The sequence below is a fragment of the Haliaeetus albicilla genome, chromosome 26, assembly GCF_947461875.1.
Source record: "Haliaeetus albicilla chromosome 26, bHalAlb1.1, whole genome shotgun sequence".
NCBI lineage: Eukaryota > Metazoa > Chordata > Aves > Accipitriformes > Accipitridae > Haliaeetus > Haliaeetus albicilla.
In genome coordinates this window covers 5,722,559-5,740,762 of record NC_091508.1, presented here as the reverse complement: position 1 = coordinate 5,740,762, position 18,204 = coordinate 5,722,559, and the positions used below count along the sequence as shown (strand labels likewise).

The 18,204-nt window shown below is 49.0% G+C and overlaps 1 protein-coding gene and 1 long non-coding RNA gene across 9 annotated transcripts in view; one reads left to right on the top strand and one right to left on the bottom strand.

The window, feature by feature from the left end:
- Positions 1–15,343, bottom strand: part of BRPF3 (bromodomain and PHD finger containing 3) — a 34,080-nt gene extending 18,737 nt beyond the window's left edge. For 6 of the 8 annotated variants that reach the window (XM_069771562.1, XM_069771567.1, XM_069771568.1 and 3 more), the window contains exons 1-8: positions 15,040–15,333; positions 8,269–9,671; positions 7,059–7,215; positions 5,441–5,572; positions 3,279–3,407; positions 2,589–2,901; positions 1,209–1,475; positions 540–1,043 (exon numbers count right to left, since the gene is read on the bottom strand). In XM_069771562.1, the coding sequence (XP_069627663.1) occupies positions 540–1,043; positions 1,209–1,475; positions 2,589–2,901; positions 3,279–3,407; positions 5,441–5,572; positions 7,059–7,215; positions 8,269–9,653 (2,887 nt within the window). In that variant the 5' untranslated portion in view covers positions 9,654–9,671; positions 15,040–15,333. Of the gene's footprint in view, positions 1–539; positions 1,044–1,208; positions 1,476–2,588; positions 2,902–3,278; positions 3,408–5,440; positions 5,573–7,058; positions 7,216–8,268; positions 9,672–15,039 lie in introns of all 8 variants that reach the window. The other 2 variants (XM_069771569.1, XM_069771570.1) reach the window with 2 other exon arrangements.
- LOC138682100 (uncharacterized) lies at positions 15,335–16,967 on the top strand. Its single transcript, XR_011322313.1, has 2 exons — positions 15,335–15,452; positions 16,023–16,967. It is a non-coding gene; the product is annotated as an uncharacterized lncRNA (long non-coding RNA).
- The last annotated feature ends 1,237 nt before the right edge of the window (positions 16,968–18,204 follow it).

The window sequence follows — 18,204 nt, the reverse complement described above, 5'->3', positions numbered from 1 at the left end:
ACTCCTAACGGTGGTCAAGCCAAGGCAAACGATTCCACAAGGGCAGGAATGCCAACACTTCTCAGTCCTTACTGGAGAGCCTGAGTCTCCAGCCAGGCCATTCAACAGCTTTGCAAGCAGATGGGCATGTTGGCTTGCCCTACAAAACATGGCAAACTCTCTCTTACAGTAGCCCTGCTGACTAGTAAAGGGAAGAATTATTTGTGACCTCGCTGGGCTTCATCTTGGTACCTTTAAATATTTAAAATGGAGGTGTCTACAGCTCAACTAAGTTACTAGAAACTCCATGTAGAGTTAGTGGAGAAGTGCAACTCATTACAGACATGTCTTGTCTGCCTTATTTTAGAAATCTGTGGAAGAGTTGAAGCTTTCGTCAGGCATGTCTGGTTATGGAGACTACGCTTCCCTCAAGCATAAACTGAGTTTCAGTTGAGTAGTTTGGATGCAGATGTCTTTACTCAGTCCCAGGATTCCCACTCCCTCAGCGCCATCTCACAGTTTCCATGGGTACAAAAGGAAGAGAAATCCCAAGGAATTACCTCTCTGTCCTGCCTGCCTGGGCGACTTCTCTCCATCACTCTCACTGCAGGTCCTGCTCTGTGGCCGCTTCTGAGCTTGTCGCTCCCCGTCAGGGCAGGAGGGTGAAAGCTGCCCACTCTGTCTGTGGTCCTCCCCGTTCTCCAGGGAGCAGTCCAGGCCCCTTTGCAGCTTCACCCCATTCTTAGCTTTTTTAAAAAGGACAGATGTCCGTCGGCCCACGCCGCTGAAGGGGGGGCTGGCAGGGGTGTCTGCAGGTGGCAAGGCCAGTCCGTTCAGGCCGTTGTCGCTGAGCAGGCGCTGGAAGGCTTGGCTCTCCCGCTGCAGTGCCTTCTTGTCGAAGAGTTCCCTGTCCGACATCACCCTCTTCTGCAGCTGATTCAAGGACTTGCTTTCACTGATGGGTTTGAGCGTTGGAGGGTCCTGCAGAGACTCCAGCTCCGAGAGGGAGGGTGCGGGTCCTGTGGGCTCCAGAGTTGGAGGGTGCGGGGGCTTGGCATCATCTGCTAAAGGAATAAAGAATCTGCTTGAACATTTTAGAAAGAGTTATTCCCAGAACTACCAACAGCCACTCCCATCTTTCACTAGGGCCACAGACAGGAGAAACCGCAGGTCTTGACTGTTGACATGTACTAGAAAGCTGGAGCTAAAATCCTGCTGCAACCTCTCACCTTTCTCCCCTTCCTCATCCCCTTCCCTTGATGTTTTATCTGTCCCCTCTTCCCGCGGCACAGGCTCCCCATTGGGTATGGTCTTGTTCTGCTGCTGGGCCAGCTTCTGCCGAATGGAGTTGATCTCCCGTCTCAGGAGCCGGATGCGTCGTGTCCGGGCGCCGCTGGACCGCATGGTGCTCACCATGTCTAGCTTCTCCAGCAGCTCCTTCAGCTGGGCCTCCAAGGAGAGGTGAGCCCGGTTCTCTGGGAGGAGGATGTTATCCACTGTATCAAAAGAGATTGTAACAGTGAAGGGAAGGAGCAAGGCTTCTTGAAGAAGCATTTGGGACCACTGCCATGCCTCATTTACTTTTATGGTATTCATGAACCAATTGCTTTAGTTTGGGGATTTAGCAATTGTTAACCCTGGAGCTCGGACTTCCTTCCTTTGGGTAAAGAGCAGCTGACTTAATTGCACTGTCCTCCAGCTCCCATTACTGTCCCGGGGCAACAGTGAAAGGACATGTCTCTGTACCCCACACAAGACAGCTCACAGTCCAGGTCCTTGGCAGGAACCTATTTCATTGCCAGATTAAATGACAAAATCCCACCACAAACAGAACTGGCCAAAACATAACATGTTTGCCATTCCTCTGGCTCTGCTGAAGGGCTGGCATCCACAGAAGCAGGGCAGACAGCTGAGAGACGTGCTATCATACACCAACACAAATTTCATAACAGACTGTCTGTCTGCATCCAAGAGGGTTGCAACATTTAGGAATCGGACGGCAGACTGCAAGCTCTGCATGCTGGAGAGCAGCAGTATTCTGTACTAAGTTTAGCCAAGTTATTCAACCAATGCTTTGGAGCTGCATCTCAAGACGGCTGTAGGAATGGATGTGGTCATGTTGTGAAGGGAAAGTCTCAGCTAGAAGGGCTGCTTGGGTCCCAGTACCTTAACCTCACATCACCCCCTCCTAGCCCTCAGTGCTCCATCTAACCCAGTTGCTCTACACCTTGCCAATTTACAATGAAATTATGAGCTTTCCTCAGAGCAAAAAATCCTAGATCCACCTTTGCACTGTTCTTTAAATACCAAGTCTGTACGACAGCCATGGCACAAATCAAACAGCATGGGCAGTTACAAGGCTCTTCCGAGACCGACATGCACTAGGAGAGCTGGATCTAAGCTGCACCTAGCTCAGAGTGCCTGGCTCACCTGAAATCCTGCTCTTTGAGGCTCTAAAGGAGTTAGATATACACTTAGGTGAATACATGGATAGGAAAATTCTTGTATGCTGAATGATGGCTATGATTTCCATGCAGGCTGAGTGACATGCTCAGAACAAAGAACACAGTTACAATCTTCCCGAAAAAAAAAGCTTAATAAACACTCACCATCCTCCCAAGAAAAGCGGTAAAAGTCCTCGGTTTTGGGTGACTCAGGCAGGTGAATCCCCACATCAGTGTCAAAGCCGATGTTTTCAGCCTGCCGCCGTGCATGACGCAATATCGCTCCTCCGAGGTCTCTGAGCCGGACAGCTGCTCGGTGGAAAATCGTGTCTTTAGCATTATACCTCATGCAGTTGGTAACTATAAGGTTAAAGTCTTCCTCAAACTCATCCAATGTTCGGTACAGGTGGGACTCCAGCTTCCGCCTCATGGTGGAAAAATCCATTGGGTTGGAAATGAATTCCAGGTAATCTGGAACCTAAACATATAAAACCTGTACAATTACAAAAACCATTTACTAGCCAACTAGAGCGCATCCATCACAAGCACTCTTAATGCCCTTTCCACTGGCAAGGGACAGTGCCAGCAGTTCATTTCTGTGTCACCCAGTCAAGGCAGACACATCCTGGCTCTGCAAAACATTATTTGTCTGAGACGTGCTGAAGCTTCCAGAAAACAATACCCTTTTTTGGCCCAGAAGGATACCCACATTGTGAGTCCTCTTTAGATATTCTTTAGTTCACCAGCAGCTTGGGACAAAGTAGTTTGTGCTTCCAGGGTTATGACAGCACATGAGCTTCTGCCCAGCAATACTTCATCCACAACCCGTTAGACACCTCTAGGAAAAAGACTTGCCTCGTTCAGGTTAACAGGCTCTGCGAAGATTTGGGCAGCATCCTTCTCCTGCAACAGGTCCAGTGTTGTGCGCAGAAGTACATTGAAAGGGGTCAGCTGTAGCTCCATAGCAGCCTGCTGAACCTTGACCTGGGAATGGGAAAACAGCGATGAGCAGTTATCGAGGACAGGATATGTGAGTGGTGTCTCCCTCTGGTTTCTCCTGAATCATTACCCCAGCTCTACTCCATGGTAGAAACCTCAGGTCATCATACCACTGGCCTGGTAGACTCATTGCTGAAGAATTTCTGGCAAACATCTTGTCCTCTCCATGTGTAGGATGCACATTAGCAGACAGCACTTTGCAGAGTCTAACTGCACAGTCCGATCCTTTGGTAAACAGGGAACTCCTGTTTATCCAATCCCATAAAGCCAAAACAAGAGGAAACCCCAGAAAATTAAAAGATAATACAACTAAAAATGAAAACAGGAAGAAGCTTTTCATGCCTGGTAAATTATCCTGTAGAACTCCCTGCCTCAAGATATTATTATGCCAATTAGCAACACTATACAAAAGTTAAAAGTATGTAGGCGTTCACACGAACAACAATATCCATAATTAGATGAGAGCATAAACAAAGTTTAAGATATAAGCTCTCACACTTCAAGGCAGAAGCCAAACAACAACAGTGGTTAGATGTCTGCAAATTCCTAATACAGTTTCTGACATCTTTTATGAAGTCTCTAATACTGCCCGATTTCAAGCAAACAAGTTGTAGCACTGGTTTGATCTCTTACACTGAAACTATTCAAAGGAGACTGGAACAGGATAGAAGTATTTATTTCTCCTTTAACATTTTAATTTCTTTGATCTTATAATCCCTCATTATGTCATTAAATCAACCACTTCAGTAGCAAAGGAAAGCAAGTCTGTTTACACAAAGCAAACTGTATTTGATGTGCTAAGCAACAAGACAGTATCACTAAGAGAATGAATGAAGACAGACGTAAAGATCACACTCTTCCCCCAAAACAGGAAAGAAGCCACACAAAGACTCAGGACTCTGGAGCATCCTTCTCCACTCACCAAAAAGCTGGGCTGGAATAGAGCTCAAACTAGATACACTTTTCTGTGATATCTTATCCTTTTATAAAGCACACCATAGTTTCAACAAGCTTTTATGGATTTAGCCAACTGTGATAGGGATATATCAAAATACCAAAAGCAAAGCCCAAGAGTGATATATTTTTTTTGATCCTCCTACCTAAAATACGTCCACACAGCAAGGAGGACTGAGCCACTGCTGTAAATCAAGGACAATGCAGCAAATGAACCAGTGCTGGCATCAAAAGGACTCCAGAAAAGCTGTGGGCAGTTTCTGGCCACAAAAAATTAGTTTGCAGATAAGCTGTGATCACAGAGGATGCTGCTTTCCCTCTGCCTGGCTCCCTGCAGACAGCCTGAGAGCACCCAGGCAATGCCTGAGGCCACATGTACAGGCTCACCATGCGCAGGGCGAGTCTTTCATGAAGTTGTCCTTGAAGATACTCATGCCAGACACCACAACTGTCGCTGCAGCAACCAACCAGGTATGGCAAGCAAAGACCCTCAACAGGCAAAGCTGGTGAGCATGGGAAGCAACCTTAACTGGTGCACCTTTGGAAAACTGCACACAGATCAAAGAGGAAATTGGAAAATTCAGTAAATGGTCTCCATCTTAAAACTTTTTCTTCTAAAAAATGTACTTAGAGGGCAAAGCACAGGAATTTTTAGCTTCAGAAATGAAGAGCAGAATTGTGATTTAGAACTCTCTCTGGAGTAGGTGTTACCAAACTCCTGAAATAATCATTAAAGGAGATCTAACTTCTACTCGGCAAAACACTTGGTCCATGCCCAGAAACAGAAGGGGTGCTGTAGGTCAGGAATCAAATCCACAGTTAGTTATGCAAATACATTTTTCCAGCACTCTGCAGCCCAGCCCTGGTTTTGAGGGCAGAGGCTGAGCAGTGCGAGCCTGTGGCTGACACAGGGAGAGATGTGCTCTTCACATCCAACAGTCATACACTATGAAAAGAGGAAAAGGCTAAAGAAAAACTGTCATGTTCCTCCTCTGCCTCCTGCAGCACAGTGTTTGCATGGGACCGAAGCTAAGTGCAGCAACTTGATAGCCAAAACTACCTACCTGCTCCCGTTTGAGTTTTTCCCTCTTACGGATCAGCTCGATGAGCAGCCGTGCCCTCTCCAAGTCATGCCGCAGTTTTTGCCAGTACTTCAGCTCTTCCTTCACTGCACTGGTCTTCTCATCCTGCTCCTTCTGTAAGACACAGCAGTGGTGTGAGATGAAAAACATGACTTGCTTCCTGCATTTCCTCCTCTTTCTAGGCATCCCCTGTGAATTGCCCTCATAGTCTTCCTCCTGTCTACTTGTCTCTTGTTCAGACTATGTCCACTCCTTCCTACAGCATTTAGCTGTCTAACAAACACAACACCAGCCTTTCTGGATTTTATGTTATCTGTGAAGTTAGGCCTAAATCATACTGCAGCTACACTCTAGGAACATGCTTCAGTGCATGCGCATTTACACCCTCCCTGCTTTTATATCCAAGTTCATTACAGAGGCTGGAAATTTTTCTGTTGGCCACTGTGCATCGAAGAGGCAGCCCAAAGCGTTTACAGTACAAAGGCAAGGCGAGCAAAAGCATGGGAGAAAAGAGCTATTATTATCCTCTTTGTAACCACTACGAAGTAGAGCCATGGAAAGAGATTCGCCAAAACACAAAGGAACAGCCAACGCTGGGAGATGAGCTCACACCTTCCAACACACAGATCAGTGGCTTCGCAATGCAATCAATCATCCTTCCACTCCTAAATCTGTAGTTTTTTAAATGGTTTTGAGGATATAGCTGAAGTGCATACACTTTTGCGTGATTGCCAAGAGAGGACAATTGCTTCACAAGATCCTAATGGTTTATATTTATAGGACATTTGTTCTTAAGAACCTACTGGCAGTAAATTGCCAACTTAATACACCAAGGAAATGCTGCACTTCCCCAAGCTCCAGACTGATGAGTGGGAAATATTTTTTTTATTAATCATCCAGAGCAGTCTTCATGTAAACCGAAAGCCTATAAATTCCTCCAACTACAGTAAAAATATACATGCACAACGTGCACAATACCTACTGACAGGCTACGTTAGAGGGTAGAGTCCGACTGCCTTCATTACTTCACCAACTACTTCTCATGCCAAAGGCACTGCTGTTTAACAGCATCAAGATCGAGCAACTCTGGATGCCAGCTCAGAGGAGGAAGCAAAGGAGTGCAGTGCCGATGATTATGTCTAAACTTCCATATGAATGTGCATGGGAGGGTCGGAAATTGAAGCTGCAGGAAGAATGACCCAAACTGGAATTTGGCCAGGACTCTGGAGCTAACACCCATTTTCCTGAGGAGGGGATCTTTAATCACTCATGAGGAACGTGGTTTTAGAATTCAGCTAAGAGATCAGTCCACCAAGGGCCCATCACACCCTTGCACAATCCTGGGTCTCCTGACTCAGGGGAAAAACTCTTATCTGCTGGCTCATCAACACCAATACTAGTGGCACAAAGGATATCCCACTGAAACACTAACTCAGCTCTTCAGGCATGAGCATACCAAGAGGAGACCAGAAGAGACTTAACTCACATCAACCTCTGATCTTTCCACCCTCATTCCCCTTCCCAGCCGCACATCAAGTGCATCTCCCCCCAGAATGCAAGCTCTCCATCCTCCCATGCAGGTTCAGCTGGGGACCAGTACCTGCTCTGCGTTCCTCTGGGACTGGAGGTGCGAGTGCAGGCGCCGGATTAGGGGCACCCCGTTCCTCGCTTGCCGCTTCAGCAGCCAGTAGTTGTGGAGCCTCTGCATAAACTGGTTCTTTCTCTGGAAGGAGAGGCCACTGCAGATTTTGTTCAGCCTGAAGGAAGCAAAGAGGTGTCATGGGGCCAACTGCAAAGAAATCATGACTCTGCAGACCCTGGTGATACCATCAGGTTTCCCAACAAAGCTTCGCAGTGTTCTGTCAATGCGCCCTCTGAACTACGCATGCAACTGGTACATCTGGGATCTCTCCATCATGAAGACATATGTGCCTACTTTTCACAACATATCCCTGTATTAGTACCAGCTCAGATGGAGGTTCTCACCAAGGACTTGCCACAGCACGGTCAACCTATGCAATCATCAATTCGGCTCCAAGCCTTAATTTCAAAACTACTTTCAGTGTCAAGAACTTTCCAGGGGGCCATTTAAGTGTGATGTTATTAAGCTGGAGTCTCGGAAACTTAACTTGATGGGAGTCCAAGAATAACGTATCACCTATTTTAATCTTTTCAAACCATTCGTTAGACTATACATGGTGCCTTATCAGCAGTTTTCCAAAGCTTATCTGTTAAAATACCAGTGACACATCACCACACTTCCTCAGGCACCAAACGAAAACTCAGCACTACCTAGTTCTGCATGAGAGAGAGCTGCGAGAAAAAAATACACAGCCAAATTCAAAGGTGCTTGCAACACTGACAGGTTTGACATGCTCTGTAATAAAAGGAGGAATTAAGAAACTATGAAATGAGGAGATTAAAAAAAAATGTTAATGGTGGGATGACCCCTATCTGCCTGCCAACCTGTAATGCCTGAAGTATTTTAAAAACACCTTCACAGCCATCTATGTGAATTCAGATGCTAGACGAGTGTTTGCCGTTAGAGACCCCCACAGATTCTGCATTACACAACAGTTTGGGACGGCTGCTCAGCAAAGCAGGGAAACTTCAGTGTGCCGCAACACTCACATGGAAGAACACTGGTCAGGAATGATTCTGCAGAGCACTCTTTGAACACAGTTATGGCTAGGTCTTGACTGAAGAAGATTCAGTGTTTCCAAGGTCAACAAAGAGACGGACCGAGTCCTCAAAACAGACCCTGTCCAGCTCCAGCTATCCAGCTCCTTCCCTAAATCTGCAACACTCACCTGTAAGAGGGGATTTGTGTGACTGTCACCATGGGCACAGACAAATGCCCATCGGTCACATCACCAGGCTCCTTTTTGATCTTCTGCTTCAATTTCACTTGGTTCTTTTTCAGAGACCCTTTGGGAGGGCCAGAATTGGCTTCCTCCTCTTCCTCCTCCTTCACAGTGTCCTCCGGCCTCTCAATGCTAGCAGCTGGAGACCCTTTTTTCACTGTCCCAGGTGGGGAATGACTCTCACAATAGGCAGTCTTGCGCACAGTGAATGTTGTGCCATTGATGCTGGTCTCCCTCATGGGTTCGATCTTCATGAAGAGACCAGCCCGCTGGGCACAGGTGACGTGGAAGGCAGTGTAACAGTTCACCTTGTGGCATTGGATAGCAGCTCCCATGCCCTTCTGCTTGCAGATATAGCATGTGAGCTTCCACCTAGCCGGGGGGATGTTATTTATCCCTTCAATGGGCTCCAGGAACACAGTGTTTGCAAAGCAGACCTCTGGGATCCAGATGGCACAAACCACATGAGCCCAGCGGCCATCGCTGGTCTGCTTGAAGGCTCCACCTTTGTTCGGGCAAAGGACACAATCCACAGGGCGAGAAGGGGACTGCAAGCAGCAGCGGCAAAGCCACTGCCCCTCAGGGATATAGGGCACGCCATAACACTCCTGGTGCACAGCCAGATTGCAGATATCACAGAACAGGATGACATTGCTGTTGTGACACTCATCATCCATGCAGACACAGCAGAAGGCATCCTCATCGATGAGGGACTGCTGACCCCCGTTGTTCCGGCTCTCGAGGTACGACTCCTTTTCCAACCGATCCACCAGCAGCTCAAAAGTGTCAGCAGAAACTGTCCCATAACCATCATCCCTTCTCTTCTCATTGACCATTTCCAGCCATGCCAGATCCTCCTCATCCATGTCGTACTCCACCTCTACATCGAGGTCCTCAGGAGGCTTTTCAATGTACCGGTAGTAGGCGGCAGGGAGAGGAGGGGCATCTGGCTGGCTGAAGGAGTCCACCACGCGGAAGTTGGGCTGGGGTAAGTGTAAAGATGTCCCTGGTGCATATTTGGAGCAGGACTCTTTCTTCTTGCCTTTGGAAGGTGTTTTCTTAGATTTGGAAGGGAAAAGGGGCTGCTCGCTGTTTTCCTTGTTGCTGTTGCACTCGGTGATGTCCTGGGCAGTCAGCTCGTCCTCTGTGATGATTTTTAGGGGATCGTAGATGCTGATGCGATGAAGCCGCCCATCAATATCTACCTCCACGATCCGCTGGGCCTGAGCGTATGTCAGTGTCTCCCGAGTCGGTGAGCACTTGAGGCTGTAGGGCGAGGGAGAACGTCTCCCCTCCAAGTTCTGCCGGGACCTCCTCCGAGGCTTCCTCATCGCTGCAGTCCAGAGACCCTGTAACAAAACAGGATAGAGGACAGTGTAAGCCAAGGAGACGAGCAAGGAGCAACACAGGTTCAAAAACTCACTCAGCATTGCAACAGAGCAATATTTCTACTGGAGACTCCAGCAATTTCAGGCTTGCTGAGTCTTTACACCTTCTTAGATACAAGCAGGTAATGGATATATCAACCACTTCTTACAATGTGTATCAGAGCAATGCACAGCACCCTCCAACCTTCTCTATTTGCATGTCAGGAGATGTATATACCCCCCATAACACCAGATGAGAAGAGCTCAAATTAATTTTACAGCATAGCATCCAAACACTCTGCTGTGCATCCAGCTCAGCAAATCATTCAGATCCCCCGAAATTCAAATAGCACTTATCACATCTGCTTGCACCATTCAAATACTAAGTTCACACAAGCCAAGGAGTTCTTCTCTGTTCTTCTGCCTGTGGCTTTTTTTTTATATCCCCAGTAACACACAAAGTGTGCTGGATGTTTTCCAGGTGGAAAGGAAAGCGCTGTTCCTGTCCTATGAAAGCAGTTCCCAATTTTTTTTGTCACTGAGCTCCATATAAGAAAACTAGCAGTGCTCCCTCAGTCCAGGAGGGAGCTCCTCCAAGTTTCCCACCTCAGGGCTGCCACCACCTCTTCTTCTTCCTTTCCCACACTGTGGATGCAAAAATCCTGTAATGAAAAACCATCCTCCAGCTTTGCTTTCCCTTCCCTTGCAGATGTAGCTGTTCCTTACACCCCTCTCCAGACAGTGTGCACTGAGCGGACCGTGTCCTTCCCAACATGCAAAATGGGTCACAAAAGCCCAAACAGAACCAGAGGATGAACAGAGAAAAGAAGTGGGTGCTAGATGTGCATCCCTTCTGCTCTTTGGTGGGATCCATGAGGAAGCAAAGGGGAATGAGCACGGGAACAAGCAGCATGGATCCAGATGGACTTACTAGTTTCGGCTCAGCGTCAGCCCCCCTGGAACCACAATCCGTGTTCAGGCACCTGAGTTGGTTCTGCTGGTGCATGGGGGTATGAGCAGGAAAGCAGCAAGACAGCTTCCAGAACGCACCAGGAACTGTGCAATGCCGTGGTATTTGCTCAGAGCCTTAATGAAAAGCCCAAGCCAGCTCTGTCCTCACAAACTGCTAATCAGCAACCCAGATAATCATTTGAGAGTCGGCTCCTAACATTAAGGAGGTGCCCGTCAAGGGGGAGCGAAGCAGAAGCCTGGAGCCAGCAAGATGAGCTGGGGGAGGATGGAGACGTGGAGGCAGGAGCCCAGTGATCTGAGGGCGAAGGAGGGAGGCAACGAAGAGGGAAAGCGGAAAGGAAGCCAAGTGAGTAATGCAAGTGAGGAGGGCAGTGTCAGGGATGGGAACATGAGTTATGAGAAGAAATGGGCTGGGGCAGAAACAAGCTGAGGGAAGAGGGAGAGGAGACAAAGAAAAGCAAATGTAAAATCTCCCTGAGAAGATAAGTCAGCCCAGAGCTTATCTGTTGCTATGCAGAAGCCTGAATCAGCACCTCACCCTTACAGCAATCCACACTTTCAGCCCCTTTCTGTGGGACCCGCAGACAAGAAAAGACACTGCAAAGTCGTAATTCCTACTTAGCCATTGCATTATTTCTGCTCTGTGAAGGACATAGCTCCACAAACCCTCAATCATGTGGGGCAGAGCAAGCAGCACCTCACAGGACCAGGACCTACAAGAAGCCCTGAGCTTATTCCAGAAAGGTGCAACAAATTCCAGGAGCAACACATTTCTCTTGAAAGTACTGGCTTGGTGAACCACAAGATTAAGCGATGATACAACATGTGTCCTAAGAAACAAACAGGCTTTGGGAAAAGTTTCCAAACTCTCCTTTGCATCCACAGAAATAAGCTGCAGGTGCCAGTTTCAGCACGCACACCCACAGTGATGGAGCCTGTAGGCACAATTTAATTTCAGTTGCAAAACGTGAGATGACAATTTCCACCTGCAAAGATAGGTACCACAAATTTCAGGACCTTTTTTCTTAAAACTCTAATCAGCCACTTGATCAGCAGACTGCAGACACCCAACTGCACTTGTCCCAGTTGAGCTCCAATGGTTTCAATCAGTAGGAAAAAAAGAATTTTAAAGTAAGGGTATAAAGGCAACTTGATCATCAAATGGAAAAACTAGAAAATCCTGCTGACAAACAACTGTCTTACAGTCCAGGCAGGTACGAGCAAAAAAGATACTGGAGGAAAAAAGATATATGAGCAAAAAAGATATTGGAGGATAAAGTAATTAGCATGAGCTGGCATTAGCCAGTTGCTGGGAGTGCAGAGGGACGAGCAAATTTCAGCAAAACAAGCACCTGAAAGAAGGGTTATTTTACCTGTTGACAGGAGAAACAAGTGTATGGAGTTCCTGTTGCTTTAGTGAAACAATCAGTATATTGTCTAGAGAAATTACCCAAAGTGGGCTTTCCACTACAGCAACCAACTGTCACAAAACAACCCATTTGTAAAACACACAATTACTTAGCACTATGCAGAAGCATCTAAAACAGGATGGAAATTGCTGCCAGTGAGAGCCGAGTGCCTGGGATAAGACATGCACCTGGATATTAGGAGAGACACAGCTACCCACCTCCAAAATACCTTGAAAGCAGCAATGAAATGAACTCAGACACACTGAGCTGAACACTGCGACCTTGTCTGCAACAACAGAAACTTCTAAACAGTAATCTAGGAATGTTCTGATCTTCTTGACACACCTGAAAACACCTCCCAGCCATGGATAAAAAAGAATCCCTCAGCAAACAGTACCCATGCATGCTGAAATGCTAAACAGACTTGACTTCAGTGGGGTTAAATGCTATTTCAGCCCATGCTGATTCTGTCCCACCATGGACAAAGGTTGCTGATGTGAAAGCAGAAAGTTCAAACAGTCGTCGCCACAGTGTGCTCAAGGCTTTCCAAAAACCTCCCATCATCCATTTCCGCTGGATATTGCGCCAGGAGCAGGGGGTGAGGTTCCTAGAGAGCACAACTGAGCAAACAACATAGCTACAACCCACAAAGCCACTGAGGACGAACTTAATTCTACCCCAGGAGTTCACTCAGGAGCAGTTCAATTCTCCTGAGCAGCAGCTTTCACACCCGTGGGCCAGAGATGCCTGGGGGGCTGCAAAAGGTGACTAAAAAAACAGGCCTGTCATCAGGAGACTTAAATTTACTACAAAGGAGTCAAAAGCTCCACCGAAAAAAGCTAGAGATCCACGTATCAAACAACATCACAATACAGGCCCCTATTATACACGCAGCCTGGAAAATCCAGCACAAGTGAATCCCCTAAAGGGCAGGCTAAAAGTTTTCGTGATTTACATCCATGCAACATTGCGCTGGCCATTTCCAACGGTCAGTGGTACCCTCTCGCACCGCAGAAGACCTCAGTCTCCTTCCCACCCCTCCTTTCCACCGCAGTCCTTCTTTCCAGCCTTCCCACGCTGAACAACCAAGGATTTTCTTTACAGCACCAGGTTTGCTTGCTAACCTGCAGAGGACACAAGGCTGGAGCTCAAGGCAGTGCTGCTGGGGGAGTTTCCTGGCTCTTTCCAGCATGGCTTGGGGATCCCAGTGAACAGCTAGGTCCCTCGACGATCAAGATCTTCAGTGATTTGGAGCAGGAAGAAGGCCACCTAGACCTCAGCGGGCAGCAGCAAATGGGAACAACATGGCTCTCGTTCCATTTTGGCACACCGTGATTATCAGCATTGGCTACAGCTCATACAGCCCTAAAAAGTTTGGGTTCCGGCATTACCGGAAACTGCCTCTCTCCAGGCCACCACGTCAAACATGAGGTCTGGAGACGTTCCTCCTCATTGCTGTCCCATGCTGGCAGCCATGCAGCTCCGGGCAGCCACTTGTTGCTGTTTGCTGGGATTTAAAACCCCTTCCTGCGCAGTGGGGAACAGACACCTATGGAGCTATTCAAGGAACATGTCTGTAACATAAAGGCAATGAATGCCACATGAAAGAAACAGCCTGGAACAGTCACAGCCCCCTTTCCACCTTTCTTTTGCCAACTAAAAATGCTGGGCGAAGCTCCTGCCGCCCTCACTGATGTCCCTCCATGCTCCCATCATGTCCGTGCTTTCCACAGGCCCATATTCACTCCACACGTCTGCTGAGGGTTTATGCTCCTCATGCCCACAGTGACGCCTACAATGAAGTGTGTCAGTGCTCAGCAGAAGTCACGGAGAGCTGTCAACCCAGCACCTGCCCTGGCACACACAGAGAATTTTATCAACCCCCTGATATTTCTGTAATCAAGTCAAGCTGTGGCACACACCAGGACATGTGCCACACCGCAGGAGCGGAAACCCTCCGGAGCAGGGAGGGTGTGAGCCAATATGTCAGGCTGCAGATGAAGTTTAAGGTAAAGTCTGGGCTCAGCAACAGATCGTGCATGCCACGAGCTGTGTCTGGCCTCAGCAGTGCTCCGAGAGAACCGCCATGCACCACAAGCTGTGTCTGGCCTCAGCAGCAGCTGAGGGAACCGTAACATGCCATAAGCCGCATCTGGCCTCAGCAGCAGTGCTCTGAGGGAACCACGACACGCCACGAGTTGTGCCTGTCCCTAGCAGCACTCTGAAGGAACCACGACATGCCATAAGCTCCTCTCAGGAGCTCCCCTGTGCAGCTAGGGCCCCGGGATCCCTGCAGGGAGCCCCAGCCAGCAGTCAGCGATCTGGGTCAAGACACAGCAGGGACCCGGACAAAAATAATGCCGCTCCCGACGGAGGAGAAGGCGCGGCGGGTGCGTGCGATGAGCTACGCCGGCCCTCAGCACCGGGCCCTGCCCAGGCGGGCCCACCGCCCCCCGCGGAGCGAAAAAAGTCCCTAAGGAGAAAGGGACCAGGGCGGGGGAGAGCGAGAGAGAGCGCAGGCAGCACCAGAAGTCTATTGGCTGTCGCCGCCGTCCATCCCAGCTCCACCGCCAATAGCAACGTAAGGCTTTGCGGGTCTAAACGGGGCTGCGCTCAGCCCCGCCTGGGCCAATAGCGTGGGAGAAGGTGGGCGGGGCCCCCGCGGACGCCGCGAAGAGGGGGGGCCAAGATGGCGGCAAGGGGGGGGCCCGGCTGACACGGCGCTGCCCGTTCCCCCTCCCCAGGCGCTCGCCGCCGCCGCCCCCTCCTCGGCGAGGGGCCGCGGGCCGCTCCCGCCGCGCGGGGATCGAGCGGGGGCGCGGGGGGAGCCCGCAGGCTGCGGCGAACCGGCCTCCCCCGGCTCCTTCCCGCCCGCCCGGTCACCTTCCCGCGACCCCGGCGCGGGGGTGTGTGAGGGAGGAGAGACCCCCTGAGGGAAGGGTGTCGCGGCCTCCCGCGCAGCGCTTTACCTGGCCGCCTCAGCGCGCCGCCGCCGCGGCAGTCTCCACCGTTGCCGCCGCCTCCTTTTTGGGGGTATCTTTTTTTTTGGCTTTCCTTTTTTTTTTTTTTTTTTTTTTTTTAAATTCTCTCTTTCTCCCTCCCCCCTCCCCTCCCCCCTGGGGCGGACGGGCTCACCCAGCCGGCGGCGGGAGGGGAGGGCACAAGATGTCGGCTCCGTCCGCTCCGGCTACCGCCGCCTCCTCAGCGCCGCCTCCTCATGCCGCTGCCGCCGCTGCTCCCGCCGCTGCCGCTCCGGCCCCGGTGCCGCTTCGCCCCCCCCCCCAACACCCCCCCCCTTCCCCCCTCCCGCCCCCCCCTCCCCTCCCCGGGGCCCCGCTCGCTCCAGCGCCCCCGCCGCTCCCGGTGCTGTGTGGAGGCGAAGGTGGGGGTGGGGGGGGGGGCGGTGGAAGCAGGGGACACACGCACAAGATGGAGGCGGCGGTGGCGGCGGCAGCGTAGCCCGGCCGAGCGGCGAGGAAAGGCGGCAGCCAGCGGGCAGGCGGGGGAGGGGGCTGCCGCGTTTCGCGCTTCCCCCCCCCCTTCCCCTCCCGCCGCGGGCAGGGACCGCCCGCCCCTCCCCGGTCCCTTCCCACCCCCGGGCCGCGCGGAGCGGGAGGCCCCCGGGGGCTGCGGGGTGACGGGAAGGAGGCGGGGGGGGGGGGGTGTCACTCGGCGCTGGCCTCATGGCTGGGGGGGGGGGGCATCACTACCGCCCGCCCCCCCACACCGCCATCCCTGGCGAGGCGGAGGGGAGCGGGTGTCCGCAGCCCCCCCCCTCCCCCAGGCGGGTTGGCATTTGCTTGGGGTCTCGGGTACAGTCGTGGGGGGGGTACAGTCCCTTTCTAGGCCGCTGCCTTGCCCCCAGGAGCCCCCAGGCCACTGGAGGTGAGCAGCTCGGATTTGTGCCCTAGGCTCATTAGGATGCCTTCATCCTGCGGCTGCTTTTTTGCAGGAGGCATGGGGTCCCCCAAAATGTGCAGGAGCATTGCCAGGTGCCAGAGTCCGACCCAGCTGCACCCCCAGAGAGGCTGTAGCCTTGTCTCTGCCACTGTTAGCCCAAACAAGCAACACTGAAGAAACGGTGGGAATAATAAGAGCCCGTATTTATTTTCTAGTCTGATACTTCAGGTCCAGATGGCCTTCTAACGTGCGGAGGTGTGACAGGGTGGAAGGACAGTGAGAGAAGGACCAAGAAGAATGAGCAAGAGAGAAGTTATGTTTGCAACTGAAATAAGTGGTGAGATAGGAACTGCAGCGGCTCCTACACTTATTTTTTATAGAGTGTACCACATACTTGGGCATATGTACACTCCACCTCCCACTCAGATCGTGCAGACTATTGCACAGTATTACCATCTGAATTTATAGAATTAACTGCTTTCAAAGGAAAAAATGAATGCTATTTCCCCTCATTTACAGTCCAACTATAGATCTTTTGTCTCTTAACGTATGCTAAACGTGGAATCTGAGAGCAGCCAAACAGTCTATGACAAGTCTGTTTTGCAAAGTACTCGGGTTGGACCAGAGCTTATTGAAGCCTTAAGCATGGGAAAACATGTTACTTAATGCTGAACAGTCTTGCATGTCAACCTCTTAAGTACTCCTTTCTGTGTATACTTTTTAAAGAATCTGCTGTTAACATATCAGAACTCAAAAATAAATCATAATATATTCTGTTCTTGTCCTGCATGAAAAATAACCTATCAAAGATTTAGAAATACAGTCCCAATACTCTCAGTGATTTACAAGAGGATCTCACCTAACCCCCGGAAGAACAGCTATGCAACAGCACAGTCCTAACCGTAAAGGATAAAAAAAAAAAAAAAAAATAAATCTATAGGTGTTTCTGCTTCCAAGTTGAGTGTTAAACAGTAAATAAAATTATTTCAATAACTGATGAGCAACTTCACTATCTCAATTTTGTTCTTTATATGAGAACTCGATTTTGATTTTAACAGCAGGTTTTACTTGCATTTTTTTCCTAGAACTTTTGGTGCCTTTTTTTTAATATGACAAACTTTTGCAAAATCTTTCATTTTGACCTCAGTTTTGAAACTTCATACTCTTAGGTTCGCACTGGAATTGGCTTATTATAATCACATTAGGCTCCAGTCTTGCAAAGATTTGCATACATGCTTAACGTCAAGCATGTGAATAGCCCTATTAAGTTCAGTAGGATGACTCGTGCATAAAGCGATGTACAGACATCTCTGAAGATTGGGGGCCATGTGTTACAACATCAAAACAAGTTATCCATCATTTAGTTTTATAATAGAGCTGTGGAACTAATGTGTTATTTGAAAAAACATTCTGAACTTATCTCAAATCCTAGAGGCACAACTTAATTCAATTTCTTCGCACTCTCAGTTTTTAAAGGGTGCAAGTTCAAAACCAGCAATGTCACTTCAAATGAAAGCATCAGCCAAGACAGCTCAAACAGAGCTGGGTACCTTCAATGGTATTATAATTTTCTTCATCTTTATTCAAGTATATAAAACATACTTTAAAAGGGGAGAAAATTACATTTGGAATTGAGAACTGGCCTTTTTTGTTGATTCATTAAGCCTCAAAAATAAGTAATGTTTGTATCTCTGCTTCAGCTGTTTGTTATGTGGCCTGCTAAAAAGGACCTGTGCACATTAAAGGTTAAAAGCCTGATATCTCAAAGCGATTAACCTCAGCTTCTGTTTATTTCAGCTGGATTTGCAAGTGCTCAGCTCCACTTTCTAACACCCTAGTTTTGTGTGGAGTATAAATAACCTCTCGCTCAGTCTCACTAACTTCAGAGAGGTGACATGAGCACCCAGCACTATCTCCTCAGTGGTGTTCTTTTTTTAATCTTAACATGTAAATCATAGTTTTAAAACCTTTTTTCAGGTGAAGTGTTCTGAAGACAGATCTGAAATTATGGTTGATGGTGGAAGAATTTTTATTTTTCCAACTAATGTTGGCTAAAAGGAGTTAACTCACTTTCATTTAACAGAAAATCAATGAGGGTTGAAGATATATACTAACCTTTCAGTATTATTTAATAGAGCGCAATCCAACAAAAAAGGAGTTATCAATCAGCCAAAGTGCTGACTGAATCAGTTGTGAAGCAACACTGGCTGAACATCACATTAAAAGCTGTATAA